At 55.4% G+C, this 14,480-nt stretch overlaps 1 protein-coding gene across 1 annotated transcript in view; it reads right to left on the bottom strand.

Annotated features, from left to right (window-relative positions):
- The window catches only part of CELF4 (CUGBP, Elav-like family member 4), a 313,421-nt gene that overhangs the window by 15,541 nt on the left and 283,400 nt on the right, over positions 1 to 14,480 (bottom strand). Inside the window, exons 7-12 of the mRNA XM_010849742.1 lie at positions 13,999 to 14,078; positions 13,425 to 13,568; positions 12,411 to 12,558; positions 10,477 to 10,626; positions 6,419 to 6,484; positions 4,819 to 4,902 (exon numbers count right to left, since the gene is read on the bottom strand). Of these exons, the coding sequence (XP_010848044.1) occupies positions 4,819 to 4,902; positions 6,419 to 6,484; positions 10,477 to 10,626; positions 12,411 to 12,558; positions 13,425 to 13,568; positions 13,999 to 14,078 (672 nt within the window). The remainder of the gene's footprint in view (positions 1 to 4,818; positions 4,903 to 6,418; positions 6,485 to 10,476; positions 10,627 to 12,410; positions 12,559 to 13,424; positions 13,569 to 13,998; positions 14,079 to 14,480) is intronic.

Here is a 14,480-nt window from a genome sequence, read left to right as displayed (position 1 = left end):
GGAGGGGTAGGGGCGAGGTTAGGAGGGGGGTCTCATCCGAGGTCCAAAAGCGGCCACGAAAAAGTGGGGAGCTGCTGAGCCCCGGGTCTGAGCTCTGGTCTCCACTCTGCCCTCGAGCAAGTCTCTGAACCTCTCTGTGCCTCAATGGTCTTTTCTGCATCACAGGGTGCCTGGCAACTCTAGGGCTCCAGGGGTGGAGGCACCCAGTGAATGGGGTGAACATGCCTGATTAGTCTTGGAGGAGAAATACTGAGGAGAGGCAGTGGGTAGGGAGGCCTGCCCAGCCCCACCCCCACCCCCCCACCAGGGGAGGATGGAGGGAAGTGCTGGGGCAGCCCTGTCTCTGCAAGCCTCACTCCCCATTTTCCCCCGGCCAAAGGCAGGACTCTGGGGCCTGGAATCCCCATCCTCTGTCCTGGCCTGCAGCTACTCTTTCCCACTTGATCCCCAAAGGCCTTACCCTCCACTGCCCTGAACCTTAATGTCAGCCCTAATCTTGAAGGTGGAAACCAAGATTTATCCCACCTGCTCCAGCAAGCCAGGTGAGCAGAAAGGGCTTCATACAAAGGCTTCATGATGGGATTCCCATAAGCCAGGGTACCACCAGCTTCATCATATTAAAAGACTCCCCATTTCAACAATAAGAGCCCTGCCACTTCTGTAGTGCTAACTGCATGCCAGGGTGCTCTGCACACTTTATGTATATGTTAATTCACTTAATCCTTACAGCTGCCTTGAGGCTACTGTCATCCCCACTTTACAGATAAGAAAGCTGAGGCCAGAGAGGTTAAGTCTCCTGCCAAGTTGCATAGCTAGTAGGTGATGGAGCCAGGATATGAACCCAGACCCAGGCTGTCTGTCTCCATGGGCTATGTCCTCCTCTCTCTCTACTTCCTTATCATAAATCTCAGTGCCCCAGAAATTTCCAGATAGCTAAAGATTTACATGTTTCTTTTAAAATAAATTTATTTTTTATAAAAATTAAAACATATTGGCAGTTTCTTTCAAAATTAAATATGAATTTGACAGGGGAGTATGTAATTTCCTCGTTTCTGTCTCACCACAGCAAAAATTTGAAGCGACAGACGGAGGAGTGTTTCAGCTCCGTTACAGCTCAGTTTAAACGCCAGACCTGTATTACAGCTCGGTTACAGCTCAGTTTACATGTTTCTTTTTAAATGACCAAAACGCTGAGTTTTAGCTCTTTGAATGAGAAATCTCTCCAAGCTGCTTCCTCTTTTTCTTGCATCTAAAATAGAGTGTGCCACATAAAACTTGACCTTTTAAACTGTGTGTGTGTGCTCAGTTGCTAAGTCGTGTCTGACTCTGTGACTCCATAGACTGTAGCCCACCAGGCTTCTCTGGCCATGGGATTCTCCAGGCAAGAATACTGGAGTGGGTTGGCATTTCTTACTCAAGGGTATCTTCCTGACCCAGGGATGGAACCCATGTCTGCTGCATTGAAGGCTGATTCTTTACCACTGAGCCACCTGGGAAGCCTAACTACTTCTGACATACTTCTGACTTCTATTTTTACATCTTCCCTCTATTTCTGTGCCCTTGAGGGTCACAGCTGATAGCTAAGAGTCCTCTGACCACCAAAGCCTCCCTCTGAACCAATGACCTCCTCGGCCCTGATCCCTGCCCCACACCATCTGCCCATCCCCACTCTCTGGCCTCCCTCCCTGAACGGCGCTTTCAGAACAGGCGCAAGCGAGCTCCCTCACGCACTGCCAGGGGTCCCGGTGCAGAATTCCCCAAGCCCTGGTGGCCCTTCCTCCCCTCCACACCCACCTCCCGTCCCCTCCAACCATGGCATGTTTTCATTGGTTCATACCCTATGGATGTGTCCCTTGATGGTCCCCAGCTAGACCTGAGTCCCCACAGGCCTGGGGCTCCCACAGCCCATATTCTGGGCAATACTGAGGCTCTTTCTCCAGTAGGTCTGGGAAGATTTCTCTCCAGCCAGAAGGGGGCACTTTCTAGGGGGCAGGAGCATGTGCCTTCCCTGTACTCCTACTCTGCTCTCCCTGCATGCTGACACCCACCTTGAACTTGGGGGCCTCCCTACAAGCTCAAGTCCTGCAAGCTGCTTGGTATGGATGTTATTTCTGTTCTCCTTAAAAGAGTCGAGGAGCCTCGAGGGCAGAGCCTCTGCACTCAGTCCCCTCAGCATGGTGTGTGGCTGAACCCCACAGGACCGGCTCTCCCAGTCCCAGGCTAGCCCCCTGCCCCCTCATCCCCAACAGTGGGCCTACACATTGTCATTCTCGGGCTACCCTGGAGCCCTCAGTGCATTCCCTAATTCCCAGATTATCGAGCATCCAGATAGCACAACGGTAGGGCTTTGGATATCAATCTGGTCCAACCTAGCCTTTGGAGAAAAGAGAAATGGAGCTCCAGAGACAGAAAGTGATGGCCCTGGAACACACTACATCCCTTTGCACAACAACCCAGGTGGTCTGTGGGCAGACAGCCTCAGGGGCTTCAGGCATCTGTTTTCAGGGTCAAATCAAAGACAAGGGAGCTGGGAGGTGGTTCCTGCCCAGCAGCCAGCGTGTCCTGGTATTTCAATGGCATTGACACAAGTGGTGGTGACTACATGGAAAGAGGCTAACCACTGGCGCCTGGAGGAACACAGCCTTCCAGTTCATAGCTCGTGCAACACCAGACATGGCTTTGTTCTGGCTCCATCCCACTCCATTTCCAGGCTTACCTCATACTTGGCAACACCCATGCCTTGCCTTTGCTCCTGCTGTTCTCCCTGCCTTGGATACCCATCTCCCCATCCCCAAATCTGAAGACCTCATCCTTCAGGACCCCAAAGAATTCCCCAAAGACCCCACTCCCAGCACCATGAGCTTGCCCCTGTATGCAGTGTACTTCTCTAAAGATCTGGGTTCCCATCTCACCCCTCCCCCTGCCCTGCTCCCCCAGGGTACCAAAGTCAGGGAGGATGGGGACAACAACAGGAGGCCCCCCTGCCCAAGGGGAGGCCGGAGTAGGGACTGGCCACACAGGGTCTGCTCTGGGGAGCAGGGCATGGGGATGGGAGGGCCTGAAGCTGTTCTGAGATGGAGAGAAGGTACGTGGAAGAGTTCGGAGCTAGATGCATGGGCTGGTACAAAGTGTGAGGTAGCGGGTAGGACAGGGAGCAGATGAAGGGAATGGGTTTAGGCCAGTGGGAGGGGCTGTCATGTGTGTTGGGGCAAGCAGCACTGACCTGTAGCTGTGTGTGTGTGTGTGTGTGTGTGTGTGTGTGTGTAGAGACCTCTGAGCCACAGGCCAGAGCGATGCGGGGTACTGACTACAAGGTGAGGGTGGGTCAGCCTGAAGTCACGGTGGTGACAAAAGCAGTAAGGGCCCTTGGGCACAGTTCTGGGCCTGGGATGGGTAAAGTTGCACCCCACCACTTGTGGCTCTGACCCGACTGATGTGGTGCTGGAAGGCATGGACTGGAGGGAGGAAGGCAGGGCAGGCTCCAGGGCCACAGCCCAGGGAGGGGACCTGCTGGCAGAGGCAAGTTGATGCCCTATCCCCCACCCCCATTTCACCGACGGCCCCAGGTGTGACTTGGAGCTGCAGCAGCGCGTGGCTGCAGGAGTGAGCAGGGGGCCTCACTGTGCACCCCGCTAGGTTCCTGCATCTTCACGGGCCCTGGGAAGATGGTGACACAGGTCTCGGGAGCTGCCCCATGCACATGAACTGAGATAACACCTCACATACGACTTTGGAGGGGGTGACCAATTGGTGAGGGAAGGGCGGCATGCACAGTGAGAAATCAGCAGGTGACTGCTGGAGTCTGGAGACAGTCTTGAGCTAGGTGATCCTCACACCCCTCTAGGGAATGATTACCACTGTCCTCATTCTACAGGTGAGGACGCCAAAGCTGAGAGAAGAGAGGCCAAGCTAGGACTCAAACCTAGAAGGATTTGCTTCAAAGACCACGCTCTCAGCCATCCAGGCTCTGGGGCTTGTTTGGGACCACAGAGCTTTGGACTAACAGACCCTGAGGTCCTTTCCAGGACTAGCCCACCTCCCATAGCTCTGGGACTGTCTGCTGCAAGGACTACGAGCCAACGATCTGGAAACCACTAGTCCTTTCTGGCCATGTGGGCTACTGGGGCGGGTATCGTGGCCTCACTGGCAGAGTGACCCTTTTCATAGGGTGGGAGACAAGATCCCATCACACGGGGCTCTGTGAGCATCCCCGAGCTTGGACTTGTTATCCAGTCCCCATGGGGCTCCAGACTCTGGAATGGGAGGACGCTGAGGGTCTCTAGGAGGTTCCAGCATCTAAGGCCCATTGGCTTGTCGCCCTGTTCACAGCAGGGCCTCAGAGGCAGCTTTCTGGGATCCCCTTATTTTACTAGGCCTACACCAGAGCACCCCAACCCCTCACCCACCCGTGGATCCTGCCCTGGAAGCTCCAGGTGGGCTCTCCTGCTCACCGAGAGGGCACAGCTTCTGTCCTAGATGAACTGGTCTCCCCGCTCCTGCCCGCCACCCCATCCATGAGCATCCCTATGTCTCCCCTTCCTCTCCGCTGGACAAAAGCTGCCCATTGTGGGAGGTGCGACTCCTTTACCCTGCCTCGTCCAGGCCTCCCCCGTCCTGACTTCCCTCCACTGGGGTTTGCAGAGTTGCCTGTGACGTGCACCTCCGCGCCGCCTCTCACACTCCTGCAGCCCCCCTCACCCTCGGCACAACACAGATGTGGTCACCTTGCCAAAAGAACACCACCGCCAAAGGCCTGGGGGAGCAGCCTCTTTGGGGGGAGAAGGGGGAGGGGCATAGGAGCCCCCCTGGCAGACTCACCTTCTCTCTGTTGCTGGGGGATCATTGGAGGTGGCTGAGGAAAGGCCTGGCTTATCTGACCATAGGCAGCAGGATAGGCGGCTGCTGGAGGACCCAAGGGAAGAGGCAAGAGCGAGAGACGGTGACAGTAACACGAAGAGAGACAGAGTGAGAGGCAGGAAGAAAGAGAGAAGTTTCAGTGGTGAGCAGTCAAAGCAGACCAGCGAAAAAAATGCATTTTTAACGTAAAGCCAGTTTTTAGCAGTAATGAAGGAGAAGCAGCAAAGGGAAGTCTAGAAGTTGCATATGTGTTCACGCGGGCCCCCATGTGCGTGCATGTGTGTGCATGCATGTGTGTGCATGCGTGTGTGCATGCTGGTGTGTGCCTGGGGGAGGCAGGTTTAATCTGCAACAATGGACAACCCATGTGTGCAGATAATCCACAATAACGGATAACCAAAAACATCAGAATGGAAAGGCTGGCCCCACACCACCTGGCACCCACCAGGTTTCCCTTTCTCTGAGCCCGGGCTGCCTCGGGCTCACGCCACCTCACCAGTGCTCAGATGGCACCAGTGGGGGAGGTGGGGAGCCACCCTAGGTGTGAGCTTGGCCTCTGGGACCCTGCTAGTGGCTGGTTCCCCAAGGGCCGAAGACTGAGTTGAACAAATCTGATGCTTTCTATATTCAAATGGAAAAAGGGTCAGAGGAGGCACAGGACTGGCTAGACCCTCCTCAGCCTGGCCTGGCTCCCAAAGGGGTTCAGGAGGGTCAGCAGGTGAGGAAGAGAGCTTCCCCTGGACTCTAGGTGACAGCCAGCTCATGCGGGCCCCCATGTACCAGGCAGCCCCGTTACCTCCAGGGAGACACTGCCAGCTCATCTGAACGCAATGAGGAGGGACCCTGATGGGGCCAGACAGCAGGACCCTGGCTGGCAGAGATGACTGTGGGTGTGTGTGTGTGTACACATGTGTGTGTTGTCTAGCCCAGAGGTAGGACAGAAGTGTGGCTGACAGCTGGCCTTGGGCTTCCTACAGTAGCTCATCACCTCCCCATTCAGTGACCCAAGGCCACCTGCCCGCTTCTCCTTTTTGCTGCCTCTGGCGGTCTGTCCTCCCCTGTCCTCCTAGCTCGGGCCCCACTCCTGTTGCCTGTGTGTAGCTGGGGGTAGGGGAATGGAAGCTGCTTCTCCTCCTTCAAACCGGCATCGGTGCTTTCTGGGCCAGTGGCCCCCCAGCTCCAGTCTCACGTGGTGTTGCTGGGGGAGGTTTGGTGCCCCTGGACAGACCCGCCCTGGCAGCACCATGGGGGCAGGACATCTGGCCTCAGAGATGCCGCTTCACAGCAAGGCTAAAGCTTAGCCCAGCTCACCAGCTCAAATGGAGTTCTGAACCCCCCCACCACTGCCAGGATGAATTAGGGTGAGGCAAGCTCTGCCTGATCACCAAAGGACGCCCGCAGAGAAGGAGGCAGCCTGGTAGGAGGACCACGGCTCCCTGTCGGTCCCTCCCCACTCCCCCAAACCCCCCACACTGCTAAGCCCAGGCTTGGGTGGGGCGATGCCCAGGCACGGGGAGGTGCACGCAGCCAGGGACCACCGTGGGGACGCGTGGATACTAACGACCTGCATACTGCTGCACTCCGGCGTAGGCCTGCTGCAGGGGGTCCGCGGCTGTGGGGCTCTGCGCTGCAGGGGAGCCAAAGGACAGAGGTCAGCAATGCCTGCCCAAACCAGCCCCTCCCCCGCCACGCCCCTGGAGATGCTGCTGCGGCCACACTGCCTTCCCGGCCACCGCGGTCCCTGTCCTGGGGCAGGACATCTGAGGCAGGCCCCCTGAATGGCTGGGAGGGGGGCCCTTTCCCCAGTCTGGGGCCCTCAGGACGGTGGTAGGCTGCTCCCCCTGGTTGGGGGATGTAGGCTGCCGCTGGTTTGGGGGGCTCATGCAGAAGGCTGGGGAGGGTGGGGAGGAGACAACAGAGGAGGGCTCGACCATGAGGGGCTGGGTGGAGAGACACCCGAGGGACCTGGCCCTGGAGAAGGGCTGCCTGAGAGCAGGCAAGGAGGCCAGAGGCTGTCAGGAGGGTGGTCTCCTCCTCACTTATTCCTAGTGCCCAGCACAACTGGGGGCAGAAGCTGAAAGAGCATGGAGGCCTCATGCTGCCATTCTCTCTGGGCCACCCACGCCTGCTCAAGTAGAGGGACCTCCTCCCAAATTCTTTAGGCACAGAGGTCGTCCATTCCCGGGCACGCCCGTGGTAGGACCGACCACACAAATGAGATCTGCCCCACAGTGCCCACAGACACCAGGGAACCAGAAGACCAAGGGTCTTATCACACCCGATCTCATGACTGGGTATTCACCACCCAGTGCCAGAGGACCAGAGGCTGATACTTTGGCAAGCAACCTGGGGAAGCTGGGCCGGGGAACAGGCTCGGTTCACTTCAGTTGCCTTTGTGGTGTCTGCAGACGTGGTGGACAAAAGGCTGGATGGCGCATGGACCAGTGGTGAACCCTGCCTTTGGTGATGCAGGTCGGTGATGACTGAAGTGGGAGTGGGCTGGCCTCGGGGGCCCAGGGACGTGAGTGGGGACATATCCAGCCTCATTACCTTTGAGGCCAGCTGGAGAACACAGGGAGATAGAAAGGAAACCGTCCAGGTTTATCTGCCTGGTGACCCAAGCTAGCCAAGCTAACTGGCCATGCCAGGCTCTGGGGCCAGTAGACCAGGGAGAATGCCCAAACCTCCTGTCTGAGCTCCCTCCCCTGAACCTCTCAGTAAAGTCACACTAGAACAACAGCACTGGGTGTCAGGGGGACAAGGGAAAGTCCTGGGCCAGAGGTCCTTGGGGGAGGGCACACTCAGAGGGGTGAGCTAAAGATGGGTAAGGATGCAGGCTCCTTCCCACCTGGGGTTGCCCAGGACAAAACCTATCCCTCTATTTCCCCCAGGGTGGGCACTGGAGTGCCCAGTGGGAAGGTGGTGGTGGTGATGGTTAGCCATGTGACCGCCTGCTCCCTCTCCACCTGACTCTTGCACCAGCCCTATATCCCCAGAGAGAGAGCTATCTTGCTTGTCCTCAGGGTCTACCCAGCTCTGGAACTGGCCTTTATGCTAGCTAGAAAAAAGATATCTCTTCTTTGGGCAAAGTTTGGGCCCTACGCAAAACATAACGGGTATGACTTATATGGCAGGTCCCTCTGCAGCGATGCCAGGATCACAGCAAGTGCTCCGCAAATACTGCGACACAGAGAGGAATGAACAGTCCTTATCATTTCAAGAGCCACCCCTTCAGGGTGTTAAGTAAAGACCACACTGTGTGCTTCCGGCATGATCTCGAGGGCAAGAGGGGAGAGTAGAGATGCTACCTGGGGCTAGGTAGTGGAGAAAAGCATTTCCGAGCCTCCTCTCCACTTCTCTGCTTAATGACCTCATTAGTAACTGCCAAAGAATGAACACTTTGAAGGATCTCGCTCATTACAGCAGCTCCAAACTCCGCATTTAAAGATGGTAAATTAATTTTTTTAATGTACTACTTTTTTCTTTCCTTCCCTTCATCCCTCCCTCCTGCTCTGGCAGGGGATTGTTTATGGGATGTGCCAGATTGTTACAAATGGGGGAGAGAAACCCTTCCAAATTCCATGAGGGAAATAGTTCACAGATGTTGGTGGGGGTGGGGAAAGAACAGGTTTGTCAAAATCCAGAGATCCAGATGGGCTTGTGGGCAGGGAAGGGAGGGGGCAGTGAAACCACTCAGATGTGCTGGGGACTGTATCTCCCAGCCCACAAGCCTGAGTGAGGAGGAGCCCAGGTCCCTGAGATGGGTGGGGTCTCTCCCACCTCCAGCTTGCCAAGCCCCTCCCAGCCTGGAACCTTTGTCCTTCAACAACACTCCAGACCCTCCTCTAGGCCCTGTCTCTTCATCCTATAGGCTTCTCTGACCTCTTTGCTATGCACTGGAGGGTGAGGTGTGGGAAAACACTGGGAGGGGATCAAGAGCAACTCCAAGTTCAAAGTCAGGAAATTCTCCTCTATTTCTCTCTGGCATGGTGACCTTGTCCTCTGCTGCTGCTGGTGGAGCTTGTATATTCTCTGGGTGTCTGGGCCTCACTCCAGAATGCTGAAGTCAGAATCTGGGCATCTGTGGGTTTGCAAGGCCACACAGTAGATTCTGGTGGGCAACTAGAGTGTGGAGCACTAATGTGCCCCCCAAGGCTGCCCTCCTCTGCTCTAGTTGAGTCAACATCTTTACACCCCCTGCCCCACCAGGACAGCCCCTCCACAGCACACTGCTCCTTGCTCATCTGTGCACAATGAACTCTCCCTTCATTTGAATCCTCAAGCATCTCAAGTCAGAGAACATTCATTCTTGACGAAACTCTGCTGTACCATATTGCCTCATTATTCTGTTGATGCATACTGTGCTCCTGCCTGGATTCTGACCTCAGAGATCAGATCATGTCCTGCCCTCCTCTGGAGCCTCCCTTTTGTCTGTCACAGATTGGGCACTTACTGAGGCTTATGGGGACTCTGTGACCTCATCACCTGCCCTCCAAGAAGAAGGACACAGCTCTCATCATCTCTATTGCACTGCCTCTTACCAGTCTACTCTAGGCCTTTGGGCCCACCTTCCCTGCTTCAATGCCAGCCCATCCTCAAGACCAGAGAGAGGCCCTGCTTCAAGTCAACTGGGCAGTCTTACCACAGGAGAACTGCCAAATTTAGAGGAACAAAGTTATTCAAATTTTAAAGGAACAAAGAGAGAGTCCCTTGGACTGCAAGGGGATCAAACCAGTCAATCCTAAAGGAAAGTAGTCCTGAATATTCACTGGAAGGACTGATGCTGAAGCTGAAACTCCAATACTGTGGCCACCTTATGAAAAGAAGTGACTCATTGGAAAAGACCCTGATGCTGGGAAAGATTGAAGTCAGGAGGACGAGGGGATGACAGAGGATGAGATGGTTGGATGGCATCACTGACTCAATGGACATGAGTTTGAGTAAACTCCGGGAGTTGGTGATGGACAGGGAGGCCTGGCATGCTGCAGTCCATGAGGTCGTGAAGAGTCGGATATGACTGAGCAACTGGAGTGAAATGAAAGTTATTCAAGGGCAGGCCTCCTGGATCTTCCTGTGTGCCAGAATTCAAGCAGGACCCAGGAGCTGTCCAAGGTTCTGGTCCTCTGTTCAAGGTGCTGACCACAGTTTTGGCATGCACCAAGGGACTGAAGTGATAGGTACTAACCAGTCTAGCAATCTATATACCTCCACTTCCTTCCTGGAAGAGTCTTGTCCTACTTAAAACTAAATATAATTATTCTTTTAGCATCTATCCCCTCACTTCTTTGGGTCAAATTCACCATCAAGTAATTTGCAATTACTAGCCTTTCTCTACCTGGTTGGACGATTCATCTATTCTCTTCTCTCCCTTAAGGGAGCCCCAGGAATGTTTTTTTTCTCACCCATCAGACTGACAAACACCCACGAATCTGTCTTCTCTCCCATCAGGAGCTCCTTGAAGGAGGGCAGGAGGCTGGCTCTCCCTGATCACATTTGGGGTTCCACCAAAGAACAGAAGAGGGCAGGGCCCACACATTCCCATGCTAACAGTGAGGGCAGGCACAGGAAAGGATGAAGAGCATGGCTCATGGAGAAGGAAGGGGAACCAGATGTGCTTACCTGGGTAGGGGTGGATGCCATTGGCAAATACAGCTTCTGCAGCAGGTTGCCCATTGGCCTGTGGGGGGAGGCCAGTGAAGCCGTTCACCCCAATGGGGGACGGGATGCTAGGCACGGCTGGTGCAGTGATGCCTGGAGGGGTGCTGCCACCTGGTTTTAGAGGTGATGGGGGCGGGGGGAGGAGGGGAGACAAGGCAGAACAAAGGCAATGAAGGTCGACCCGTGGATCTCCACTCCCTGGCTCCAAGGGCCTGGGCACAGACTTGGACCTCACACACCAACTCAGTCCTATCTGTGAATCAGGCCTTGGGTTATCTCCCTACATGTAACAACTCTACTCATCCCAACTGTATCTATACTTCAAACTGGAGTCCAAATCCCATGTTCCCTACTAAGACTTCCTTGACCACTGACTGCTCGACCTTGGGGCTGCAGCACATAGACCTCTAAGTGTCCATGACTTTGACCACAGTCGCTCTTCTCTTAGTCTTTTTCGATGGTTCATGCTTACCCCAGCTAAGTCAGGATGGACTGGTCCTTGTTTGGCCACCAAGGGGATTCTAAGCTGTGGCTCTGCTGTCTGCTATCTTGACTGGATCACTGATGGGCTGATCTGCCTTCCCATGAGGGAGTCTGGATACTCAGGTGGAGAGAGTCTTAACTGTGGTACTTTTTTGCATTGAGGGAGAAAGGCCTTTGTAGAGTCCAGATTTAGCCCTTTTCATACACAAATTAGACACCCTGGGGCCTCCAGTTAAGACAATGGTGATGCTCGCTATGGTGAGGGTAAAGTTGGGGTTAGATGACAACACACCGCCCTCCCTACACCAGGTGGGTGGAAACCAAGGTGTGGGTAGTGTCTTTATTGTGCTGAGGCCCCAAAGGCTGCGAAGGGCCTTCTTCTTCAGGTAGGAAGCAAGGAGGGTCTCTCTGGATAAGGACCTGAGGTCATCAGGAGTGTCTCCAGGTTGGGGATCAGAGCTGTGGGGTGGTGCTCAAGTTGAGGCTAGAGATGGCACAGTCTTTTATAGTTTTTAGCTGGGAAAGAAATAGCTCCTGGATGTTGGGAATACTGCTATTATGGCCTGAGAGCCGAGAGCCAAGGAAGCTTGATGAATGAGAGCCCAGCCCTTGGAGCTAGACAGGGATGCTTAACTTTGAAACTATTGGCATTTATGGCCAAGCGTTTCTTTGAAGGGAGCTATCCTGTGCATCACAGGATGTTTAGCAGCATCCCTGGTCTCTGTCTACCAGATTACAGTAGCACTTTCCCTCCTTCAGTTGTGACAGCCAACAATGTCTCAGGACATTGCCAGGTATTTGGGGGCGAGGGGCAACATTGCCCAGGTTGAGAATCATTGAACTGGATAACAGCCAAGATCCAATTAAAAACATGCTTTGTAAGTAGAGCTGTTTTCAACCCCTCTGTCCTTTAGCAACTCTTGCAGTTCTCTCTTGCTTGTTCTGTAGTTGTCTTGGAAAAAATCAGTGAATCTAGGTTGGGTTAAAGGAAAATGAAAAATGGGGCTCCTTCTGTGGTTGGGCCAGGGACCAAACAGGGCCACAAAATGGGCAGGGCTCTTCTCCCTCAGACCTCAAAGGGAGGTGTGTTCATGTCAATTTCTTTCCAGATCTCTATACTACAGATCAACATGAACTGCTTCTTGACACGGCTTAACAACTCGAGTGAAACTGTTGCCACTCTGAAATCGTATCTTGGATAGCAGGGGGGCCAGGATCATCTTCGCATGGGTCCTCAGGAATTAGAACATTTTTGAGACAAACTGCTCAAGGATGAGGCCGGCACTGGGCCCAGACACCAGATGCTCTTGACACAGGATGGTCTGTTGGTAGCTGAAATTCGCCAAACCAAGTTACCAAACTGGGTTCAGCAGCTTTCCTGCCAGGCCCCGTGTTGGTACCTGCCCACTCACCTGAGGTTGGGGTCATGGGTGCGGCCGCCAGGCCGTTCATGTTGAGGGCCGCCATCTGCTGCATCTGGGCGGCGGCGAAGGCAGCCATGGGGTTCAGGTAGCCGCCCTGTGCGACTGACGCCATTAGGGCCGCTTGCTGCTGCATCAGCTGGGGCAGAGGGAGTGGAAAAAATATCATGCGCTTCCAGGAGGGCGGCCCTCCCCACCAAGGGGTCATTCAGCTCCTGCTCCCGGAGACCAACTCCCAGGCCATCAACCCCAGGGAGCTCAGATGCATATCTCTCCTCCCATCTCTGAGAGCCCTGAGCCTTACCCACACTTGCCCTAGTTCTCAGTGGCTATTAGAGACCACGCCCCAAGAGAAAGCTGTGTTCAAAAGTAGAGTCTTTGGGACTCCAAAGTTGCCGAAGGTGCGGGAAGGGGACTGGCTCCAAGGTGCCAGCCAGTCCTGCGGTTCATGGAGATGTGACATCCAAAGCTCTAGAGACACCTGGATGAGCTGCTGTAGACCTAACTTGGCAAGGGTTTCTGTTCAGAACGGTCCTAACTTGGAGTCTGCAGGGTAGAGGCTACAGGAGCATCCTAAATGAAATCCAGAGGTGAGCGGGGACTGGGAAGGTTGTTGAAACTGGCCGTTTAGACACTGTTGAAGAAGCGAGGTGAGCTTGCAGTTTTAGAACCAGAGCCCTGGCCTACCTTAGTGCCACCCGTGTGGGGGTTGTGGTCACAAGTCCAGGAGACAGCTGAGGGGTGATGCTGGCAGAGCCCACCCCAATGTGGGAGAATGGGCCTGAGAGGACCTCAGGGGAAGTGTGGGTGAGGGGCGCTTTGAGGCACCTCACAGGATCCCTGCTAGGAATAACCAGAAGGTGGAAGGACACCTTTCCCCTGAGTGGTGGCAGGGGTAGGGTGCAGTCAGCAGGACCTAGAACCTCTCTCCCTGTTCCAATCAGCGCTTCTTAGGCTTGCAGAGAACTGCCGCCCCCGGCCCCGCCCCGCTGGGCCCCCACTTACTGCCTGTGCGTAGGCGCCGTAGGCCCCGAAGGGAATGGCCATGGGGTTGAACATGCCCATCTGGCCAGCCATCTGCTGCATTCGCCGCATTGTGCGCTCCTTGTCGGTGTCGGCGAACTTGACCACCAGACTGGATGAGGCTCCCTGTAGCCGGGACTGCGCGTGAGGCCCACCAGCCCTGCCCCATCCGCCTCTGCTCCCTGGCCTGGGCCCACCCGATCCTCTCCACGGGGTGCTATGAGGGCGGGGGAGGGGAAGGGGGTAGGGTAACAAGCACCAACCCTCTCCCAGGAGTCTGGAGCTTAACCTCCCGGCAGGCTTTTTCTACCTAGGTGACCTTAGGCTACTTCCTTAGCATCTCCAGGCCTCAGTGTCCTCGTCTGAGAAATGGGGTTGTTGGCAATGCCTTCCCGTCTCCTGGGGAGGCTGCGAGCGTGGTATGAGGGCACGCGTTTGGCACCGTGTGGCCCAGCGGGTGCCAGAACAGGCAGGGCCTTGAGGATGTGTGGGATGGCAGAGATGTCTGGGTCCCTCATTGCCCCGTCTCGCACTCCCCAGGGTCAGCCGCACTCACCGGCATGGTCTGGCTGCCGTGCAGAGCATTGATGGCGGCTTGTGCCTCAGCGTGGGAGGAATACTTCACAAAGGCGCACCCTGGGGGGACGGGAGAGGCTGAGCCAAGGCAACTGGACCCAGAGAAAGGTCAGAAAGGCGCGGGGACTGAAAGGCGCGGCACGGGAGCGGCCGAGGGGAGAGGGCGCCTCCCAAGAAGAAAGCAGAGTGAGACCCAGAAACACTGAGACACCGACAAACATAGAGCTACACAAGGAGGCAGAGAAAGAGCTGGGCCCGCTAAGGATGTCAAAGGACCCTTAACTGGCGCCGTCCCAGTCTGGATACGGATCGCGGCCTTTTCTTCCTACCAGGCCTGACAGCCTCGCACCTTCCAAGCAACCTTTCCCCGCTAGCCGCACCCGCCCCTCTCTAGGGGGCTCTGGACTCTGCTAGCAGGCTGGCCAGAGACCCGCGGCCCCGCCCCGTCCGCCCTCTCGCCCC

This window comes from Bison bison, unplaced genomic scaffold (assembly GCF_000754665.1).
Source record: "Bison bison bison isolate TAMUID 2011002044 unplaced genomic scaffold, Bison_UMD1.0 scf7180017864286, whole genome shotgun sequence".
Taxonomy (NCBI): Eukaryota; Metazoa; Chordata; class Mammalia; order Artiodactyla; family Bovidae; genus Bison; species Bison bison.
This window is presented reverse-complemented; position numbering and strand designations above follow the sequence as displayed.